At 38.5% G+C, this 19,170-nt stretch overlaps 1 protein-coding gene across 1 annotated transcript; it reads left to right on the forward strand.

Annotated features, from left to right (window-relative positions):
* Positions 1-5: 5 nt before the first annotated feature.
* Positions 6-17,561, forward strand: FBXO9 (F-box protein 9). The gene is made up of 13 exons (XM_042814902.1): positions 6-190; positions 3,210-3,287; positions 4,197-4,355; positions 4,966-5,023; positions 6,659-6,758; positions 7,956-8,086; positions 10,643-10,757; positions 12,014-12,132; positions 12,522-12,612; positions 13,533-13,628; positions 14,375-14,468; positions 15,101-15,255; positions 16,185-17,561. Exons 1-13 carry the CDS (start codon positions 188-190, stop codon positions 16,291-16,293), a joined length of 1,308 nt encoding a protein of 435 aa, XP_042670836.1. The 5' UTR covers positions 6-187; the 3' UTR covers positions 16,294-17,561.
* The last annotated feature ends 1,609 nt before the right edge of the window (positions 17,562-19,170 follow it).

Below are 19,170 nucleotides of genomic sequence, written 5' to 3' on the forward strand. Positions count from 1 at the left end.
CGTGTCCGCCTGCCCCTCACTCGCCGGGAAGATGGCTGCCGTACGCCGGGCCCGCAGTTACTCCCGCTGCGTGGTGCGCTTCTCCGACCGAGAACTCTGCTAATTTCCCCCGCGGGGACGACGCGCGGGCCGAGCGGGGGGGACGAAGGGCCCCGGGACGGGACGGCGCCGCCCGAGCGCCGGCAGCATGGTGAGCGGCGGGGACCTGCGGGCGGGGGGAACGGAACGGCCCGGCCCGCCGCCGGCTGCTGCCCTGCCCGCCGCGGGGCCCTCCCGGCTGCGCCGATGGCCGCGCCGCCTGGAGCTGCCCTGCCTTCCCCTCCTGCCCCGCGGTGCCGCCCGGGCTCCTCGCCAGGCGTTTGCCGTTTAGCGTCGCGGCGGTGCTGGGTTCGGTTCCGTCCTGCTGACGGCACCTCCGCGTGAGCTCAGGTGTCTGAGATCGCAGCCTCGAGGGCACCCGGAACCCTTTGGTGTCGTTCAGGTGCTCTTAAAACTCCTTACCGCTGTGTCTGAAACTTACTTCTGAACACAGCGTTGATTTTTACCACGTAGAGAGGAAAAATCGAGTTATGTCCTTGTTCCCTTACAAGCCAGCTAGCCGTCAGACCTGTTTTGCAGTGTCATCTGTGGGATGGACGTGTACAACTGCCGTGCAGCCCTGCTCAGCCGCGGCAGCCAGCCTTGAGCTGATTGTGATTGCAGCTTTACTCTGCTGGAGCAAAGGTCTGAAATACTGAGTTGAAGCGTTGAGTCCTTAGGAAGTGGCTGTAGAGCTCCAAGAAAAGCAGCATGCAATTACTGACTGCAAGAGTTATTACTGACCTGTGCAAATAAGCTGGTCTTGTGTTTTGCAAGTGTTTTCTAAAGCTTTGCAAACAAATTGGAATCGAACAGGCTCGGCTGACTTTTTTTTAGAGGTTGCTGTCTAGCTCAGGCATTCGCTGCTTCCACACTGACCTTTTGGTTGCTTGATTTGCTACCACTTTTCTAATGGAAAAGTCACTTGAGCTGATCAGCATAGGGCGAGGGTGGCTCACCTTTTAAGCAGGATAGAGTTGCTGAGCTGTTAGATGTGACAGCTGACAGGTTGCAGAAGGAAGGCTGGTGGCATAAAGATGAACAGGATGGAATTTTTTAACTAAGCAATAGCTGCAGTACAGTATTCTGTGAACTTCAGAAGCTAGAACTGTAGCTTACTTTTTGCCAGAATAGTCTGAAGGAGATAAGTTTTGCATGCCTTACATATGGTCCCAAGTGTTGCCTGTGTGTGGTGATGTTTGCAGTACCTGAGCATTTATTCATTTGAATTAGCAAAACCATAGGAGTTTTGCAGGTCAAATAAATAGCAGAGAGGTTGTTAGTGGAGACCAGTTAACCATGCAATAACAATGAGGACTAATTGCTTTACTGGTAAGCGTGGGGAGAAATTGTTGCTGCCACTGCTTCCTGCAGACAAACCTATCATATGAGACTTCAGCTCATATATAATTTCAGCATAGAGGAAGTAGCAACAAAAGTCAAATGTTGGTTATAGTGAGCTTTGTAATGCTCAAAGTTGTTACGTTTTGCTCTAGGACTCTTTAGCATGTTGTATTTTTTGTTTGGATTGAGAGCATGCTGAAGTTTGAAAGACCATTTGATAATAATTGGAAGCAGTTGGTGCAGAACTAGGAAAGGTTTTTGACTGCATTGGAGGAGACATGGGTTGGCTGGAGTAGAAACAACAGGAAGGAAAGCAGGACTCCTGAACAGTTACTGAAACTAAGTCTGTAAGTGCTAGGTGGACTTTAGCCAGCTTCAAAACCTAAGTAATCCCAATTCTTACCACAACTTGGATTAAAATTTATGTGCTTTTAATGGGTGCACCTTTATACACAGGAAGATAGCGTGTAGAAATAGCTCTACCAATCTCTGCATTTTGCAGATAAAACCACACCTGCTCTGCCCAGGCTGAGAGCTGACTGGGCGGAACTCAGCTGTATGCCTGAAGCCTTATATCCTCTCTCTGCACAGGCAGAAGTGGGCCCTCCTTGTGTCACCACAGTGCTGCAATAGTGCCCTTACCAGACATTGATTTCAGAGCTAATTTATCCAGCTGCCTCTGTCCAGCATAGATGTAATCCCTGTGTGCTGCATTACTGTTGTGATAGGACAGCTGTAGCTTCTACAGCATGAGCTGCTTGCAGTCAGATTCTAAGTTACTACTTGCTCAGTTGTATCTCTTCTGGTGCTCTGGAACATTGCTGTTTACCTGTTTTCCTCCTCTGAAAAATCTTTGACGTTAGGGTTCGTTTTTGATGGTGGTTTCGCCGCTGATGCTCAGAGCTTGTTTAATTTTAACAAAGCCCTTGTTAGGTTGAAGGTCTTATTTGTTTAGCTTATCTCATAGCAGTATTGTAAATAAAACCAGCTGTCACACTCTCATGCTAGCTTCTTCACTGCTTTTACATTAAGGTGGCTTCTGTATATCACAGAATGGCCTGGGCTGAAAGGGACCATAGAGATCATGAAATTTCAACCCCCTGCTATGTGCAGGGTCGCCAACCACCAGACCAGGCTGCCCAGAGCCACGTCCAGCCTGGCCTTGAATGCCTCCAGGGATGGGGCATCCACAACCTCCTTGGGCAACCTGTTCCAGTGTGTCAACACCCTCTGAGTGATATTTTGTATATAGTGTATTTTTCATATGTAATTTTTTGAGATTGCCCATAGTGTCCCATAATGTTCATAAAGTAGCTGTTTTCTTCTCTAAGAAATAATCTTTTTGTTCTTTCCTGAATACTAAAGAAATCAAAACTATTGGTTACCTTTACACTGAGAAGATTAATCTTTAATTTCTTACATGAATTTCTTACTACTATTTAGTACTGAAGCTTCGATTCTGTGTCTTGAGCCCTCGGTGTTCTTAGCTGGGTATTGTGGCAGTGTGCTGATGTATGTGTGCCTTAACACGATTAGTCTGTATTGGGTTGATATGGCTGAAGTGCAAAACATTTCAGTGAGTTAATAGGGAAGTGCAAACAACACCAGTTGATTTAAGATGAAGTTTAATTATCAGACTGATAAGGTGGACGTGCAGGTGGGGTGGGGGAGGTAAGAGGATGTTTGGTTCTTGTGTGTTGTTTTATGAGTATCCGTAGTGACTGTGCATTATGAAGGTTCAGCTGGGACTTGGCAGCGTGTAATCACACTGGACCATTCTCTACTAGGCAGAAGCTGAAGAAGATTGTAACTCTGATATGGTAAGAACTGATGACAATGAAAGATCTGGTGAAGCAAACCTTCAGGTACGTCTCGCATGCTGGTGTTTTATCACAAACAGCACTGCTGTGATTTAAGCTGTGCTGCTAATGCTTGTTTGGTTACCGTGTATTGACCTGGTGTGCTTAATCTCCCTGCCCCTCCAAAAGGGAAGTAGTTGAATTTTGCATTGTGTACCAAGAGTGTGAGTCAGTTGTAAGTAGTCTGTACAGATGAAACTTTGTGTCAGATTTGGAATTTCTTTGAAGAACAATAGAAATCAGACAGCAATTTTGGTATGGATTTAACTCAGGTTTAATTTGTCTCTTGTTCTAGAGTAGGAAGTTGATAGAAGCAGTCTGATAGAAAAGCACATTTGCTTACGTTACTTGCCTTCTATGTAGTTGTTCTCCAGGAGCCTTAGCAGTTGCAACATTTTAAGTGTAACTTCAAAGATGCTAGAAAAACACGTAGCAAAAATGACTTGTTTTGTTTCACAGAACATAGCATTTCATTTTGAAAAGAGAAAGGAGGTAGGGCCGCAGATGTACTTTATTCCAAATGAATGTCTTGATTTTCCTGAAGTTTAATATGCTTATGTATAAAAATTAGCTAAATTCTACATTTTAATTTAAATTTTTAATTTTAATTCAATTAACTAAATTCTACCTTAATTTAATTTTAATTTAATTTAAAAATTTAATTTAATTTCTTCTGCCATGAACAGTCCAGATAAAGGCATTTGTTATTGAATTACATTGAACAAATACATGTGCTTAAAACGAAAAAGTCTACAAAACAATGGCTAATTCTTCATGTCTAAATGGATGTTAGGACTTGTAAGTATAAAGCATAATTTTGAAATTCTCTTTTGGGTTAGTGTTATATCATCTCTGATTGGAAGATCTTCTGTCTGAATATGTGGTACTAAATCAGAATGTAATGGATTCTTTTAGGCAGAGCTGCAGATGTTCAGAGCTCAGTGGATGTTTGAGCTTGCCCCAGGTGTGAGTTCTAGTGGGTTGGAACCTCTGCCATGCAGAACGTCGTCAAGAGGACCTGGAGTAAAGTCTGTAGATACCAGAGGGAAACAGGAGATAGCAAAAGAGGAAAAGGTACAAGAAACACATGTTTTCTGGACCAGTGTCGTGTTGCATTTTCTCCTTATTTTGTCAATTATATTTCAATAATCGTCTTTATTTCCTAAGATGAGGTTTAGCATAGACTATTTTTGGCTTCTTTCCATCTCCTCAGTTCCTTTTGGGAGTGGATAGCTATCTGTTTTTGCAAAGCTACGAAGCTTTGCGAGGCATTGTCTTAGTTGCAAGTCAAACCCCTGTGTTAAGGGAGTCGAACTACTGAGCAGAATATAACCTTTCAGACAGTGAGTCATAATGGGAGTACTGTGATCCTGTTAGAATTAGAGTTCTGTTAATTTTGTATGCTTGTACGTACCTCCAGCACCCTTCTGTGATCTGGGTTAGTGGTGCTTTTTAACTCTTTTATAACCTGTCTGGATCTTTTTCTTCTTTTAAAAAATGACATGGAGAGATTGTTGTTTGGGAATTTGTTTCCACTTGAATATGTCTTGACATTTTGTTGATAGAGGTATTTCATTCTTCTCATTTGTAGAATACAGTACATAAGATGAAAACAATTCTCAGTCAAAAGAAGTTGCACTTGTATTTGTAATGAACTTAAGAACTGTTCTGTGTAATTGTGCAGGCAAAAGAACTTTTCCTGAAAGCAGTGGAAGAAGAGCAAAATGGGGCCCTTTATGAAGGTAATGCAGAAGTCTACAGTGAATGCTCTTACTGCAGAATAACAGACTAACTTCTGTGCAAAACTGTATGCTAATAGTGATCTTAAACTGATGGCTAATTGTAATTTGAGAGTTCAATTATTTGGATAAGTGAAAAAACAAGGTATGAAAGGAATCATTATATCACAGATCTACGGTTGAGGTGAAGCTAAAGGGTGTTCAAGGAAAGGATTTCTAGCTCTCAGACAAAAGGTGAGAGTATTTTGAAATGTAACAGCATTGCACTGAATTTAACACACTCTTTCTCATTTGAATTTTATTCGTGACCTCAAAAACCAAAACTTCCTCATACACCCTTATGAGACCTTAGTAACAAGGCCCTGTGCTAGACACAGATATCTATCTGTGTGTGTTGGGACATCTGTTCCCAGACCACGCTTCTATTTGCTGACCTGGCCCGGTTCACCAGAACCCAGTGACATTTTAAGCCTGCTTCTGAAATGTGCTGATAGCTGACATTTGTCAAGCAGTCATGTGAAGCAGCTTCTTCCATGTTCAAGTGCATTGCAGGCCTGGCTGTGAGATCAGATGTTGAAGTTGAGACGGATCTGTTCAGCTGAGGCTGCTGGTGTTCCTCATCTTCACCAAAGGCTACTACTTGTCAGTCAGCAGCACTGATGTGTGCTCAAGGAAATAAGAATGCTGATTAGCCCCAAACTCAGGCTTCTGAGATTCATTAGTGCAACCAAAGTCACTGTTAGTCAGGTATTGAGAGGGAGAATAGCCATCTTGCCACAGATTGGGAATCATCACGTGGGAATATAGAAAGACATGTAAATACACGCCTAATCTTAATACCAGTGTTCTTCCTTTGCCTATTCCTCTAATCAATATTTATAACATCTTTGGAGTGCTAAAGGGTGACATCCTTTGTCTGAGTGCTGGATGAAGTCCCACCTGTCAGTTTTCCTCTAGCATGCCATAAGTTTTGTTAGCTGCATAACTTTTTGAACTGGCTGCTTTCCCCAAGTCAGGTTCCTCATTCTCAGTGTTCTGAGTGGCTTGCTCCTGTGCCTGCTCTAGTTTCCATGGTTGTACCACAGCAATGTTTGGTTTGTATCTGTTGTAGTTTTTTAAACGTGCGACCATTTTTTGGCTTTTTTATGTTGTAGTGTTTTGTAGAGCTGAAGTGCCTGCAGTGTAATGGATATGTAACATGCTTGCATCTTCTTTTGTATTCTTTTTTCACATTCCTTTTGGTTATTTAAGACAGTAATGTCTAAAATCTCTTTGGCTTCTTGGAAAAATCTGTGCAACAAATGCAATCAAGACTTGGTAGCATTTTGCTGTAAAATTTTGTATACTCCAGAACGGATTTATTTTTTTTTAGCAGTTAAGGTAAATTTGTGAAAGCTGAAACATGTGAGACCTTTGTTCTGAAAAAGTATATGAAGCTTTTTGTTTCGACAGTGTTTGATTTGTTTCTCTTCTGCACTGAATTTCAACCCAGTCAGTTGAGGCTTACGCAAAGGAGTTTCCCACTTTTTTTTTTTTTTTTTTAGCACTTCTGGTTGAAGTAATCCCTGATAAAATCTTTGCTTTGATAAGCTGGTGTAGGCATCAGACTTGTTTAAATGCTACAGTTTTTGTTTTCAGCCATCAAGTTTTATCGCCTAGCCATGCAGCTTGTCCCTGACATCGAGTTTAAGATCGCCTATACGCGGTCCCCAGATGGTGATGGAGTTGGAAAGCGGTGGTAAGTATGAAAATTTACTGACTGACTACAGGGGTATTGAGAGCTGAAAAAAACAGTTCACAGTCTGCCTTATAGCTACTGGGACTCTGTGACTGAGTCTTCAAAATAAAGGTGGGTTTCAATTTGATATCTTGTCATGGATTTAGTTAAAACAGGCCCAAACGTAATTTCTTCCCCTATACATTTTAAAACTCATTGCTATGTCTCCTTGTTACTGGTGGGGCTTTATATTCTCAGCTCATTCTATTAAGTTTGCTTAGTGTAAATATTTAAAAAGTGGCTGGAAGATCATTGAGCAAGTCTGTGTCCCAAGACAGGGAAAGGAAGGTAATTCTTTAAATGAAATTAAGGAGAATTTTATAGTTTGTGGTTACTTGGTGCAGGCAAACTTGCTTATTTTGAAGGATTATGCTGTGATACACAACTTACATTTATGTATGTATATTATGTATGTATATATATATATATATATATATTTGATATACATATATTTGAATGTAGTAATGTTATCTTTGTAATCCTCCAAGTTTACTGATATGTAGTGAGCATAATTTTTCTATCCTGGCCTTCTTTAGCTTGCTCCTGAAGTATTTTAAATCTAAGTTGGTAAAAAGTAGTTTTCCCAAAAGAAATTTTTCCTTATTGAAAAGGATGGGAAACACCACTAGGGGTCACTCTTCGGTGAATAAAGCAGAAGTAGAAAGAAGTAAATAATCCTTCCTTGTCTGTTGTAGTTCACAGCGTGAGAGCCATTAGTGAATATTACATTCCTTCAGTGATAATTTATTTCCTGCTTATGGTAGGCAAATTAAGGAATAGGATTTGTCTTTCTGTGGGATCAAGCAATCCTTCAGTTACTTGTCTTAAAAGAGGGAACTGTGAACTCTCAAATCTGAAGAGAGTCTGGAATTGAAATTAAAGGGGAAAAAAGAGGCTGTTACTATCATGGAAAAAAAAATCATGAAGGTTGAAAAAAATCCCTAAGATGAAGTCCAACCATCAACCCAACAGCATCATGGACACTCTCAGAGAGGTTCCAGCAAAATCTAAATGAACTTGAAAGCATTGCTGTAACTGTTCTATTGTATGATAAAATGAGATTGCTTTAATACTGAAGACAGAAGATCGATGCGGAGGTGAGGACATTTGTTGTTATGTTCTATTCAATATCATAGTGTTGGTGTTCCCCTTTTCTAGTGTTGAGGACAATGAAGAGGATGGCAAAATGGCTGATCTCCTGTCAGATTTCCAGCAACAGTTAACTCTTCAGGAATCTTCTGTCAAACTTTGTCAGCCTGAGCTTGATGTCAACCAAACCCATATCTCAGGTATGAGTTAAGATGGACTGTAAATGTTCAGAGGAAGAAGTTCTAGAGATGTTTCACTGACTTTTTGCAAAACAGTTATCTATTTCATTCTGAAGCTTCTTTTAAATAAGTGAACACAGTATCTCTTACCTTTATAGTTAGATGCAAAGCCACGCATGGCAAACTTGTCTTAATCCCACAACTTTTATATGTAGAGCTTCTAGTACAGTTTTTCAGGATTAAGAGAATGCTGCTTAAAATAGTAACTTCCAGAAGCAAACTTACTTCAGTAAGTTTTTTCTACTTGGACATACTGAATTGGTTTGTTGTGGATTTTCTTTGTTCATCTGTTTTAGTTTGCATCTATTTATTCTAATTGTAAGGTGTGAGAAGAAGGAGGCAGTTATTTTGTGAAGAGATACGTTTGTGTGTTTTGTGCTTTTATCTGTCTCTGTATCAGATTCTTTACAGCAAATGCTTTCAGGTTCAACTAAACCACATAACAGTTAGAAAGGCTTTTGAAGGTTAATGATTTTCAGTGCTTCAACTGCAGAATAGTCACCCCTTCCTTAGGCTTGCATAGGAGTTACAAATTGTAGAAAGTGTGTATAGGTTATGAACTCTCTTAAAATCAGATGCCTCCAAAACATATGCATTTTGTACAGTTATCAGTTGCTCTTGGAAATCTGTTCTGCTTAAGGAAAAAATAAATATAACAATCTGTTTAAGTCAAAACATATAATGGAATTTCTAAAAAGTGTGGCACTGTATGCTTGGGAAAACAGTTGTGGGATTTTTTTTTTGCAAGTAAAGTCAAGGTATTGTAGATCATTACTATAAAATGATCTCAGGACATGTCATTTTTTAACATTGATCTTAATTCTTTCTAGTTTTATTGTTTCCTTTCCTGGCAGTCCTGTGTCGCATTATCTCCCTTGTCTATGTTTTGTGGTACAGTGAAAACTGTTACAACAGTGATACCTGCTGCAGAAGTTAGTAGGCTGGAGAGGATCCCTGTTAATCATCACAGTAGTATAGTAGTCACATTTTTCTTAAGGGACTTAAGGGAAAATCAAAACATGGAGCAATGTGTTTAAAGCAACCAGTTCCCATTCTTCTGTTATATTTTGCATTTTATTAGCACTCATCATCTTATAATACCGATTCACTTTAGTATAGGACAGGATTAGTCCACTGCCATATAACAGAAATGGTGAAGGAAAGTGTAAATTCATTCACGGGGGAGTGACTTTCCATTGTATGTTGGGTTTTTTTTGTTGTTACATGGCTAAAGGTTAGGACTCAACCATTCTTCACCAGAAATATTTTCCTACAGGGCGTGCCCAGTATTTGAAACTGGGTCTTAACAATCCCTAGTTCACTAGAAACGTGGAAATGTTGGTGATAAGAGATAATCAAAGGCTTTGACTGGTGAATGGAAAATGTATACTTGTTAGTGCTGCTAATACTAAGAATGTTCAGCCTTTGTATCTCCATTATCTACTGAAGAGCTCAAATGGCCAGAAGCTGTTTTGTCCCTTGAAGTAACATCTACATCTGTACAACTTTTGTTTATAAGCGGACTGTGAATTTAATCATCACAAATACTGCAAATTTGTGAGTACTCTGTAGTGAAACATATGATTAATTCAGATTCATAAAACAAATAAATTCACTAAACCACAGACTCTACCCTGGTATTTACAGCTGGTTACTGTTTAACGTACCTTTGTGCTTCAGTTCTTTTCTTCATTTGATCTCAAAGCTGTTATACTGAGTAAAGTCATTGAATGGATGTGGTATTACAGGTCAAGCCACAGGCACCAGAAAGCAGCAGTTGTTGAAAGTAAGTGAAGTGTAATTCCTGATGATAGAAGATTACACACAAGATTATATACAGGCAAGACAGAGAAAACTCAGGGAGGCAGCAAGTTATGAGAGAGAATTTTAGCTTCATTTCCTGGGGCATTCTTACTGAATTTCTAATTCTAGGAAAAGTATTGTATGATCTTTTAAAGCTTTGATGGTGATTCTGTCATTGTATTACATTTCTAAAAGTTTTTAAACAGAGCAATAACATTTTTGATCACTGGACCTGTACCACAAAATATAGAGTGGTGTAATTCAGGTTTCACAGTGGATAGGTTGTTCTTAGGATCTTCTATCCAATGCTAAACCTGATCTGAGCCTGTCATACAGAAGTATAGTGTGTACTGTAATGTTATACATTATGTCAGTTTGAAGAAAGCGCAGATTTATGGATGCTGTGTTTGTGCAATGTGTATGTGGACTGTTTGGTATCACACCTTAGAGTTGTAGCATTAGACAACGGGTATGTTTTATCCTATTGTTTTACTATAATTCACTTAACTCTTGATTTATTTTTTTTTCATTCTCTTTGTTACTTTTTTGCATAGTAATTTCCTTGTTAAAGATATTTTTGATAGCTTCCTTGGCATATGGCTAGCATGTGGAAATGTATTTTTTTGTGGAAAGTCAAAACATCAGTTACTGAATTATAGATAAACTATTGATTTGCACAGCAGCATTTAACAAGAAATTCTGTTCTATTTGCAGCGTTGCCTCTGGAGGTGCTAATGTACATTTTCCGATGGGTGGTTTCGAGTGACTTGGACCTGAGATCATTAGAGCAATTATCTCTTGTTTGTCGAGGATTTTACATTTGTGCCAGGTATTGTAAATAAGTTACTAAAGTGAAGCTTCTCTGTGTTCTAGGAAAGATAAGAACTTCATTTTTTGTTTTTGTTTTTTTTTATGCACAAGACTTTGTAGACTTTATGTGCAGGTAGATGTTAAATCCATATAACAAAACTTTCTATATAGGAAAAGTTGGTTTGTTGGTTTTTTTTTGGTTTTGCATTTAGGCCTCTAATATGTAGGACCATGTTACGCTTTTTCTTCCCGAGGAGAGTCCTATATTATGTTCCCCACAGAGCTCACCAACTTTAGAGTATGTCAGTAGTAAGTATCTCACATGGCTACTCTGAAAATAATGCCTCTTATGTCATGGGCCAGCACAACATCCAAAATAAGAAGCAGATGTTGATAGTATGGCAATAGAAGGTGAACCTTCCTGCCAGTATCCTCTTCCATTTTGTTGCCATGTGACAGATGGCAGCAGAGGGGCAGTCTGACAAAACAGTGTCTGACATGGAAGTGCCTGTAAAGCAAAGGTGCGTCATAGAATTCCTCCATGAGGAAAAAATGGCACCCGTTGACATTCATCAGCACTTGCTGAACATTTGTGGAGATCAAACAGTGGATGTGAGTGCAGTGAAGGTGTGAGTGGTGTGTCTCAGCATTGATGACAGTGACATGAAAGACAAGCCACATTCTGGATGGCCATGAAGATATTTACTAGTGTGACCTGCAGGCTTGCAAGCTCTTGTTTGTCACTGGCAAAAATGCATACCTAATAGTGATGACTGCATGGAAAAAAAGTCTTGTAGTTGAGAATTTCCTCTATCAAATAGTGTTTTTGTGCTCTGCTGCAGTTTCCATGGAAATAAATAAAAGGCCTTATATTCAGAAGAACCTAAGTACTTCACTGTTGTAAAAGTTGCTAAAAGTCTTATTTATTCTGCCTTATTGGAAAAAGTTGCAGAATCTCCAAAACAGTGCTTCTTGCGTTGTCATCCTCATCTTGCTGCACAGAGAAATGCCAGGCTGTTCAAGTGTTGTTGTGTACTTGGCTGAAAATCACATTGTGTTCTTGGGTTTTCCAGGGAGGAGGAAATGGCTTTCAAGTGCTCAAGGATTCAGGCAATTAATTATTCCAAGTTATGCTACAGTATGAGCAACAGGAGCTCAGGAGTTTCTTTAAATTGCATTCAAACAAATACTGGAGTTTGTTGCTCTGATACGTAAAAGATAAGGTTTGCAGGAAAGTTTTGACTTTTGCTTTTTTCCCCTCATTTTTTTTTCCAGAGATCCTGAAATCTGGCATCAAGTCTGTCTGAAAGTATGGGGCAGGAGCTGCAATAAACTTGTTCCATATTCTTCCTGGAGGGAAATGTTTTTGGAAAGGCCTCGTGTTCGATTTGATGGTGAGGTTTACTTCTGGAAACATTGCATGTAACTGTGACAGAGCAATCAGATGGGTTTTGTGTTTATGATGTTGTTAGAAGTTTTCTGAATTTATTGAGGCTGTCTGGATGTGATCCTGGGCAACCTGCTGTAGGTGTTGCTACTTGAACATGGGATTTGGGCCAGTGACCTCCAGAGGTCTCTGCCAACCTCAGCCATTCTATGATTCTGAATTGAGCTTTTGAATCTGTAGCCTATCTGTAAAGACAAGAGGGGAGGTCTAGGGGACCAAAATAAAAACTTTGGTGTATTTAAGTTACTAAAACTCAAAAGTTATGGATTATCAGTTTTTTATCTTATTTTATGTACTTCATTTTTGTTCATATACTTATTTCCTTCATTTCTATAGGTGTATATATCAGCAAGACAACATACATACGCCAAGGAGAACAATCTCTTGATGGTTTCTATAGAGCGTGGCACCAAGTAGAATATTACAGGTAGAACTGTAGTACAATGAGTGAGTGAAATGTTTCTCTCTCTTAAGTTCTTGAAATCCAGCCCTGGATATGGCAAACATTAACCAGTCTGTAAATCGTGGTGGAAAATTACTCTGTGTAAAGTTAAATGTAAATATTTTGAGAATAGGTCTTAAGAAAGGAGGATTTATTGCAATTTAGAAACATATTTCATCTTCAGTTATACTGTTTCTTGTGAATAAGAGTTAAGCAATAATATTGCTATCAATCATACACAGATTTCTTCCCCGAGGTTTTTTGCTTTAAATTTCTGAAATAACAATACTTTTTAGGAAAGGGAAAACAAATGATTATACATCATTTTTAATCAGTTGTAAGTAATCAAGAGGCTGGGCTTTCTCAGTGTTTTCTAATACCTTGCCATTTGTTCCTCTGGCTGTTTTTCTGTTGTCCTTCATCCTGCTTTTCACCAGGTTTTTGTGTTGTTCTGCTGTCCCTGCTGAGGCTGGAAATGTTAATAGAAATTGTTGAATCTCTTGGCTGTTTATAGTGTCACACAAACACTGAGGTGGTATCTGAGTAGTGTAAAAGTTGATCAAATCCTGGAACCTGAAAAAGACCATATGACATTGTCCATTCAGTACTAACATTGTAATTGAGAGTTTACCGTGTTTGTCTTAAAGCATGCTGGGGGAGAAACTTACCTGAGGTCAGGTTGATTCAGGGTAGCCTGTTTGCTTTGTTGAGAAGTGGCAGAATTTGTCTTCCTGCATAATTCTTCATTCCTTGATCTTTTAACCTTCAAAGCTGTATTTTTTCCAATCTCTTCTGCTGTACTGTATGAAGAAATAAGCTTTCAAATCCTATTTCCTATAAAGTTTCATATTCCTCTGTGATTTAAAATAAACGTATGTTTATATTGTGTGATTTTATTTTCTCAGGTATTTGAGATTCTTTCCAGATGGCCAAGTTATGATGCTTACGACGCCTGAAGATCCGCAATCTATTGTTCCTCGCTTACGGACTAAGAATACAAGGTTAGTGAAATAGAATACTGATTTGTACTTTCCTCTTTGCTTTTTACCTGGCAATTTCTGTTTGCTTTTTTCTCTAATTCTGTATTTGTGCTTAGCAAAATGAGGATAAAACTGTAACGATGTTCTTGTTGTATGGGAGCAACTGAGAACTGCAAGAAGTTTTGATCTTCATGCCAAGATATCTTTCATTTTGAACTCCTGGTATTGTGTTTAGATTTCCTTTCAGACTATTTGATTTTAAACTTAGAAAGGAAGTAGACGGAAGAGTACTGAAATCACCAATCTAACAACATACCTTCTTTTGAAGATACTATTTAGTTATCACTTGCTTTCTTGCACTTCCCTGACTGTATGGAGGAAAGGAAAGGCTCTGGTGGGATTTGACTGAACTATTGCTCAATTTCTTGTTGATGTTTGCATGAATTTTTAAAAAATACAGATAGTTGTTTGGGACTTCAGAACAGGCTTGAGCTGTTCACCAGAAATCTGAAAATATTTAACAGTACACAAGACGGAACAGTAAAGATCAGTTAGTCAGTTCTAAGTATGAAAATTTAAAAGCATTTTTCCAGAATGTTTTCATCATTTCCTAACATCAGTGAGCTCGGTATTTATTGAATGCAAATAATGATATGTTTCTTTGATTATGATATACATTCTTCTTTCTGATATTTGTGTTATAAGTTGAAGGCATTTGGGCAGCAAACATCTTTGTCCTTGATACTATCTTCCTCTTAACCTTCCAGAATGGATGCAATCTTGCTTGGTCATTATCGCCTTTCCCAGGAAACGGACAATCAAACCAAAGTATTTGCTGTAATAATGAAGAAAAAAGAAGAGGTAGGTTCCTAAACAGATTAAAGAAAAAATAATTTGAGAGGGCTTTTTAGTAAGGTTTTTCTCAATCTGAATATTTTAAGACACCTGAAGTATTTTAAGGCACCATTACAAATGCAAAAAAGGGTTGAAAAATAGATTTCATGTTGAAAATGTTTTAAAAATAAAGACGACTAACTGTGGAGATTCATCCTGCCTTTTTAGATCTGTAGTAATTGTTATTGAGACAGATAAAGACTTGGTTCACATTCAGCAGTGGTTCTTCCCCCTTAGGCTTAGTTACTGCTGGTGTTTCTGTTAGGTAGCTTTAACAAACAGGAAGGAAGGGTGGAAGATGTCGCTTTCTGAAATCAATTTTTGACTGTGTTTATATTCCATATCTTTAAACAGAACTAAATTAGTTAGAAGTGTTACCATACTTTACAATGAGTTTGTGTAATTGGGTGACGTCCTCCATCCTTACCTTTCTGTGAAAACTTCTTCTATAATCAGCATCTAAATTGATGCATTTTCAAGGAAAACCAGCACCTACTTTTGAGGGTTTAACAGTCTGGTATCATACTTATTTAGTCCCAATGATAAATAGTTGCACCTTGTGTTCTTTCTGCATCACAAATCTCTTTTTCTTTGCACAGAAACCTGTTGACTACCACAAATACAGATATTTCCGTCGTGTTCCAGTACAAGAGACAGAGCATAGTTTTCATGTAGGACTTCAGTTGTGCTCCAGTGGACGCCAGACATTCAACAAACTTGTTTGGATACATCATTCTTGTCACATAACTTACAAGTAAGTAAATGCAGAATAAGTCCAAGGAGGGATACTTAATTGTAGAAATTAATGTGACTGGAATTTGATGAGGCTTTAATAAAATGTTCTGGGAAGAGTAACTGGTCTTGAATTGATAAACAATACTGAACTTTACTTGAAGAAATCCCAAGATTTTGGTAACTTTTTTTCTAATGGTATGGGAAGTATACCAAGTAGTGGAACTGCCGTAGTTTAGTCATTTAAAGGATTTGTGCAGTGTTGGAAAGATGTCAGGTTTGAGTCAGGGTTGAGTGACTTCAGTATGATGTCAGTAAAAAAGGTGTAGAAAACAAATATTTATTAAGATCTTCTTTTCCTTCGTGAATGTGTAGAAATGCTTTAGAAGATACCATTATGAGAGTCTCTGCACATGGGTGATACAGAGTCTTGTTCAAATTCTGCTTTACCTGTTAGTGTGTTGGTGTCCTTTTAAAACTGGAATGAAGATGAGTATGAAACAAAGCTAGGAGGACATGTACTTCCTGTTACTAGTGTTCAGAAATAGTTGTGGGTTTTTGTGGTTGGTTGTTCTTCTGTTGTAAACATACAAAGTGAGAGCAAAAACTTGGCTGTATTTTGAATTCATGGTTCTAACTGAAACGAAAGCGGATGTTTTACTTCAAGATACAGTGGCCTCAGTGATATCCTGCACTATGTCAAGTTTCAGAGCAAGTAATAAAAGCAGAAAGAAGAAGGTGATTTCCTTGTTATTAAAGTTTGCTTGCATAGAAGAGTGTTCTGTGTGGTGTGGTCTAGTCAACATTAGTTTGGTTTCAGAATGAGATGGTGTGCAAGATGCTTACATTCCAATTGCAGTTTGCTGCACACGCTGTACTGTGGATCATGACTGAATAACAGATTTAAGTAGCAACTGCTGTCTAATTTAACTTTTACTGTGCTCTTTGCAGGTCGACCGGTGAGACAGCAGTTACTACTTTTGACATTGACAAAATGTACACCCCTTTGTTCTTTGCACGAGTGAAGAGTTACACTGCATTTTCAGAAAAGCCGCTCTAAGAAACACCTTGTCCTCTCACAGATCATGCATGAATAAAAGGTTGTAGCCAACCAGCACTTAAGATATAAATGTGTATATATTTGGAGCATTTTAAAATTCCAGGGTTGTTTTTTTTTTGAGGGCGTTATTGTTCTCCTTGGTTCTGACTAGCTGGGGTTTTGTTCTGAGATAAAGCTTCTCAGTGTTAAACACCTTTACTTTGTGACAAGAATTTGGTAACAAAGTTTTTATTTTTTTTAAACAGATTTTATAAATCAGTCTGCTTAAAATGTGAGTCTTCATCTCCCTGGACATTGGTTTGTTCAAAAAGAATTGCCATAGGAAATTCTCATTGTCCATGGGACAGTGTTTGTGGTCTTGGGTGAAGGCTTGAAACATGAATGGAAGAAAGTTGTTCTTATATTTGTTAAACTGTGTGACTTAAAATAATTTCAAATAAACATTCTCTTCAAATTAAATTGATTTTGTTTGCCTTCAAGATCTGGCTTTATATCAACATCAACCTTAAGAATAAACAATCAAGGGCAGGCAGTCATGAAGCATCGCATTTAAATGCAGAGGTACATCCCTGACAATGCAGGGATGCCAGTTGATGATAAAAGTAATTTGATCTTGATACGAGTTGGTAGAGCCTGCCTTCTCAATAAGTGGGCATAAAAAGGAGAGGGATGTGGGCAGTGAGTAGTAGGATGAGTTGGCAGGGTACGTGGCTCTGCTTGGGGATTGTCACAGAGCAATGGTGAAATGCTTGTGTGTGCTGCTTGTGCATTGGCAGGGTCTGATTGCACAAGCAGGCAGAGCTCGCTTGAACGTGTTTCTAATGTGTAATAATCCTTCATCTAACCTTGCTACAGATGCTGTAAATCCTTTGAGCATTTGTTGTACTAAGATAAACTTTGAGGCTGCTGTAGATGTTCAGGTGCTGTGTACTGCTAATCATGAAGTGTACCTTGAGATTTGGCGCAGGTACTGTATGCTGCTTCTCCTGCATATATTGCTTGGGGGTGTAGTGCAGACACTGTTATACTGCTTATTATCATATGTGTCTTGGATTCTGAAAGAATTGAAGCTTTTTAGTGTAGTTTTTTTTAAGCCATCCTGCATAATTTACCTTTGAACATCTCATTTCAAAGTACTAACCTGGACTCAGACTAATGTGTGAAAGAACTGTGGGAAGAACTATACTTGTTCCATAATTTATAAAGTGTATCTTTGCAAGGAGTTACACAATTAAAATACATCAATAAAACATGATTTTGAACACACAGTCCCTTGAAATTTCTTATTTTGTCAAGAAGTCATTATTTTCATATAGTAAATGATTAGTTAGGAGTTACCATGCGTAAATTACTTGCAGAGGTGCTGTCAGATACTTGAGTTCTGGATAAAGGGTGCTTATAACTAAAACTTTTTTCTTTTTCTAGCTTGTCTAGTAAGACTTTGCCTACAACCCTTGTTCAGCTCATGCCCTTGGGCTATAAGGCTGCAGTTGCACTATTACTTCATACAACAGAACAATTAATTTAGTGTATTATATTCTCATTGTTGAATTGATGTTTGCTTAGAATGTCAGCCTTGTGTTTTGAAGATAAGTAACAAAATATTGATGACAAGTTTGTGATCAGGAAGAGATGCTAGTTCCACTTTTACTGATGATGATAAAGGTCAGATTCTTCCTGCTGAGAAATGTCAAAAACTTTTCTGTTAAGAACCATAAATGGTACTGATTATTAATCAGTAATCAAATTCAATGTAATTGAGCTGTCCTTTCAGTTCAAAGCCCTTTCTATACCAAGACTTCTGAGCTTCTGGTGTTGTTGTTGTTGGGTTTTGTTGTTGTTGTTGTTGTTGTTGTTTTTCTTTTCCTACCTTGGCCATAACTTTGAAATACACTATTATCACCTACTTCTTTGCTGAAACTAGTACTATTTTAATAGTGGCACATGAACAGACAGTAGTAGCGCCTGCTGACAGGAAACCAGGCACAAAAGAAAAACTGCCTGGTAACCTGCTGTAAGTTGAGATTGTTATAAATTGAGGTGTAGATTTAACGAAGGCATCAGGCAATGATTAAGGTTATGTGAAATACTTATTCTCCAAGAAAGTTATGTGAGTCTCCTGTTGAGACCTAGCTATGACTAATATGCTGCTGCTTTTATGTTTAGCAATATGACAAAGTCAAGCTATTTTGTCTCTTGAAATGGTTTCCTGTCAGCAGGCGCTACTACTGTCTGTTCATGTGCCACTATTAAAATAGTACTAGTTTCAGCAAAGAAGTAAGTGAGAACTTATTATTTCTTCATTCCATGTAGGAATTTTTAATAGTCAAAGGCTTTGGCAAAGTCAGTAGTCAAAGGCAAAGCTAGTGGTGCTGTCTTTATAACTGACTTTTATTGTCCTTTTATTTACTACAGAAAGAAACTGGTTGGTATAACTGGTTTACTGCTGGCAAGTTGTCCTTAGCTATTTATACTCATAATTACTTAAAAGAATCAGGTGTGTGCATATATATACTTATGCAATCCTTTTTCCCAAGAGGTTTTTTTTCATTGCTGTTGTTGGAACATGTTGACTTAAAGCCCTCCTTCCATTTATAAGAGGAGAGAAGATGCTCAGGTGACCAAATGTTATGCTAATTTGACTCGGTCTAATCAGAGATAACACACATGGTCAACAGGTGCTAACATTGGCCTGTAAATGGAGAGAACTAGAGACTGACTCTGCTCAAAGCAAATGACAGCTGTAGACATTTCCAGATGCTCAGCTCCTGATCTTCTCAGTAGGCTTGAGCCAACCCAGGCAGAATTTCATAGGCATATGAGGTTTTTCTTTAAAGGAAGGAAATAATGTAAAGGCTTAAGTACATCTTCAGAACA

Source organism: Centrocercus urophasianus, unplaced genomic scaffold (genome assembly GCF_019232065.1).
Source record: "Centrocercus urophasianus isolate 14NV4802_14NV808 unplaced genomic scaffold, USGS_Curo_1.0 seq_10, whole genome shotgun sequence".
NCBI lineage: Eukaryota > Metazoa > Chordata > Aves > Galliformes > Phasianidae > Centrocercus > Centrocercus urophasianus.

Excerpts from the sequence above, each read along its gene's own strand:
- FBXO9 (XM_042814902.1), top strand. Across the intron at positions 12,133-12,521 it reads GCCTCGTGTTCGATTTGATG|GTGTATATATCAGCAAGACA; the intron begins GTGAGGTTTACT and ends TCATTTCTATAG. Across the intron at positions 12,613-13,532 it reads CACCAAGTAGAATATTACAG|GTATTTGAGATTCTTTCCAG; the intron begins GTAGAACTGTAG and ends TTATTTTCTCAG.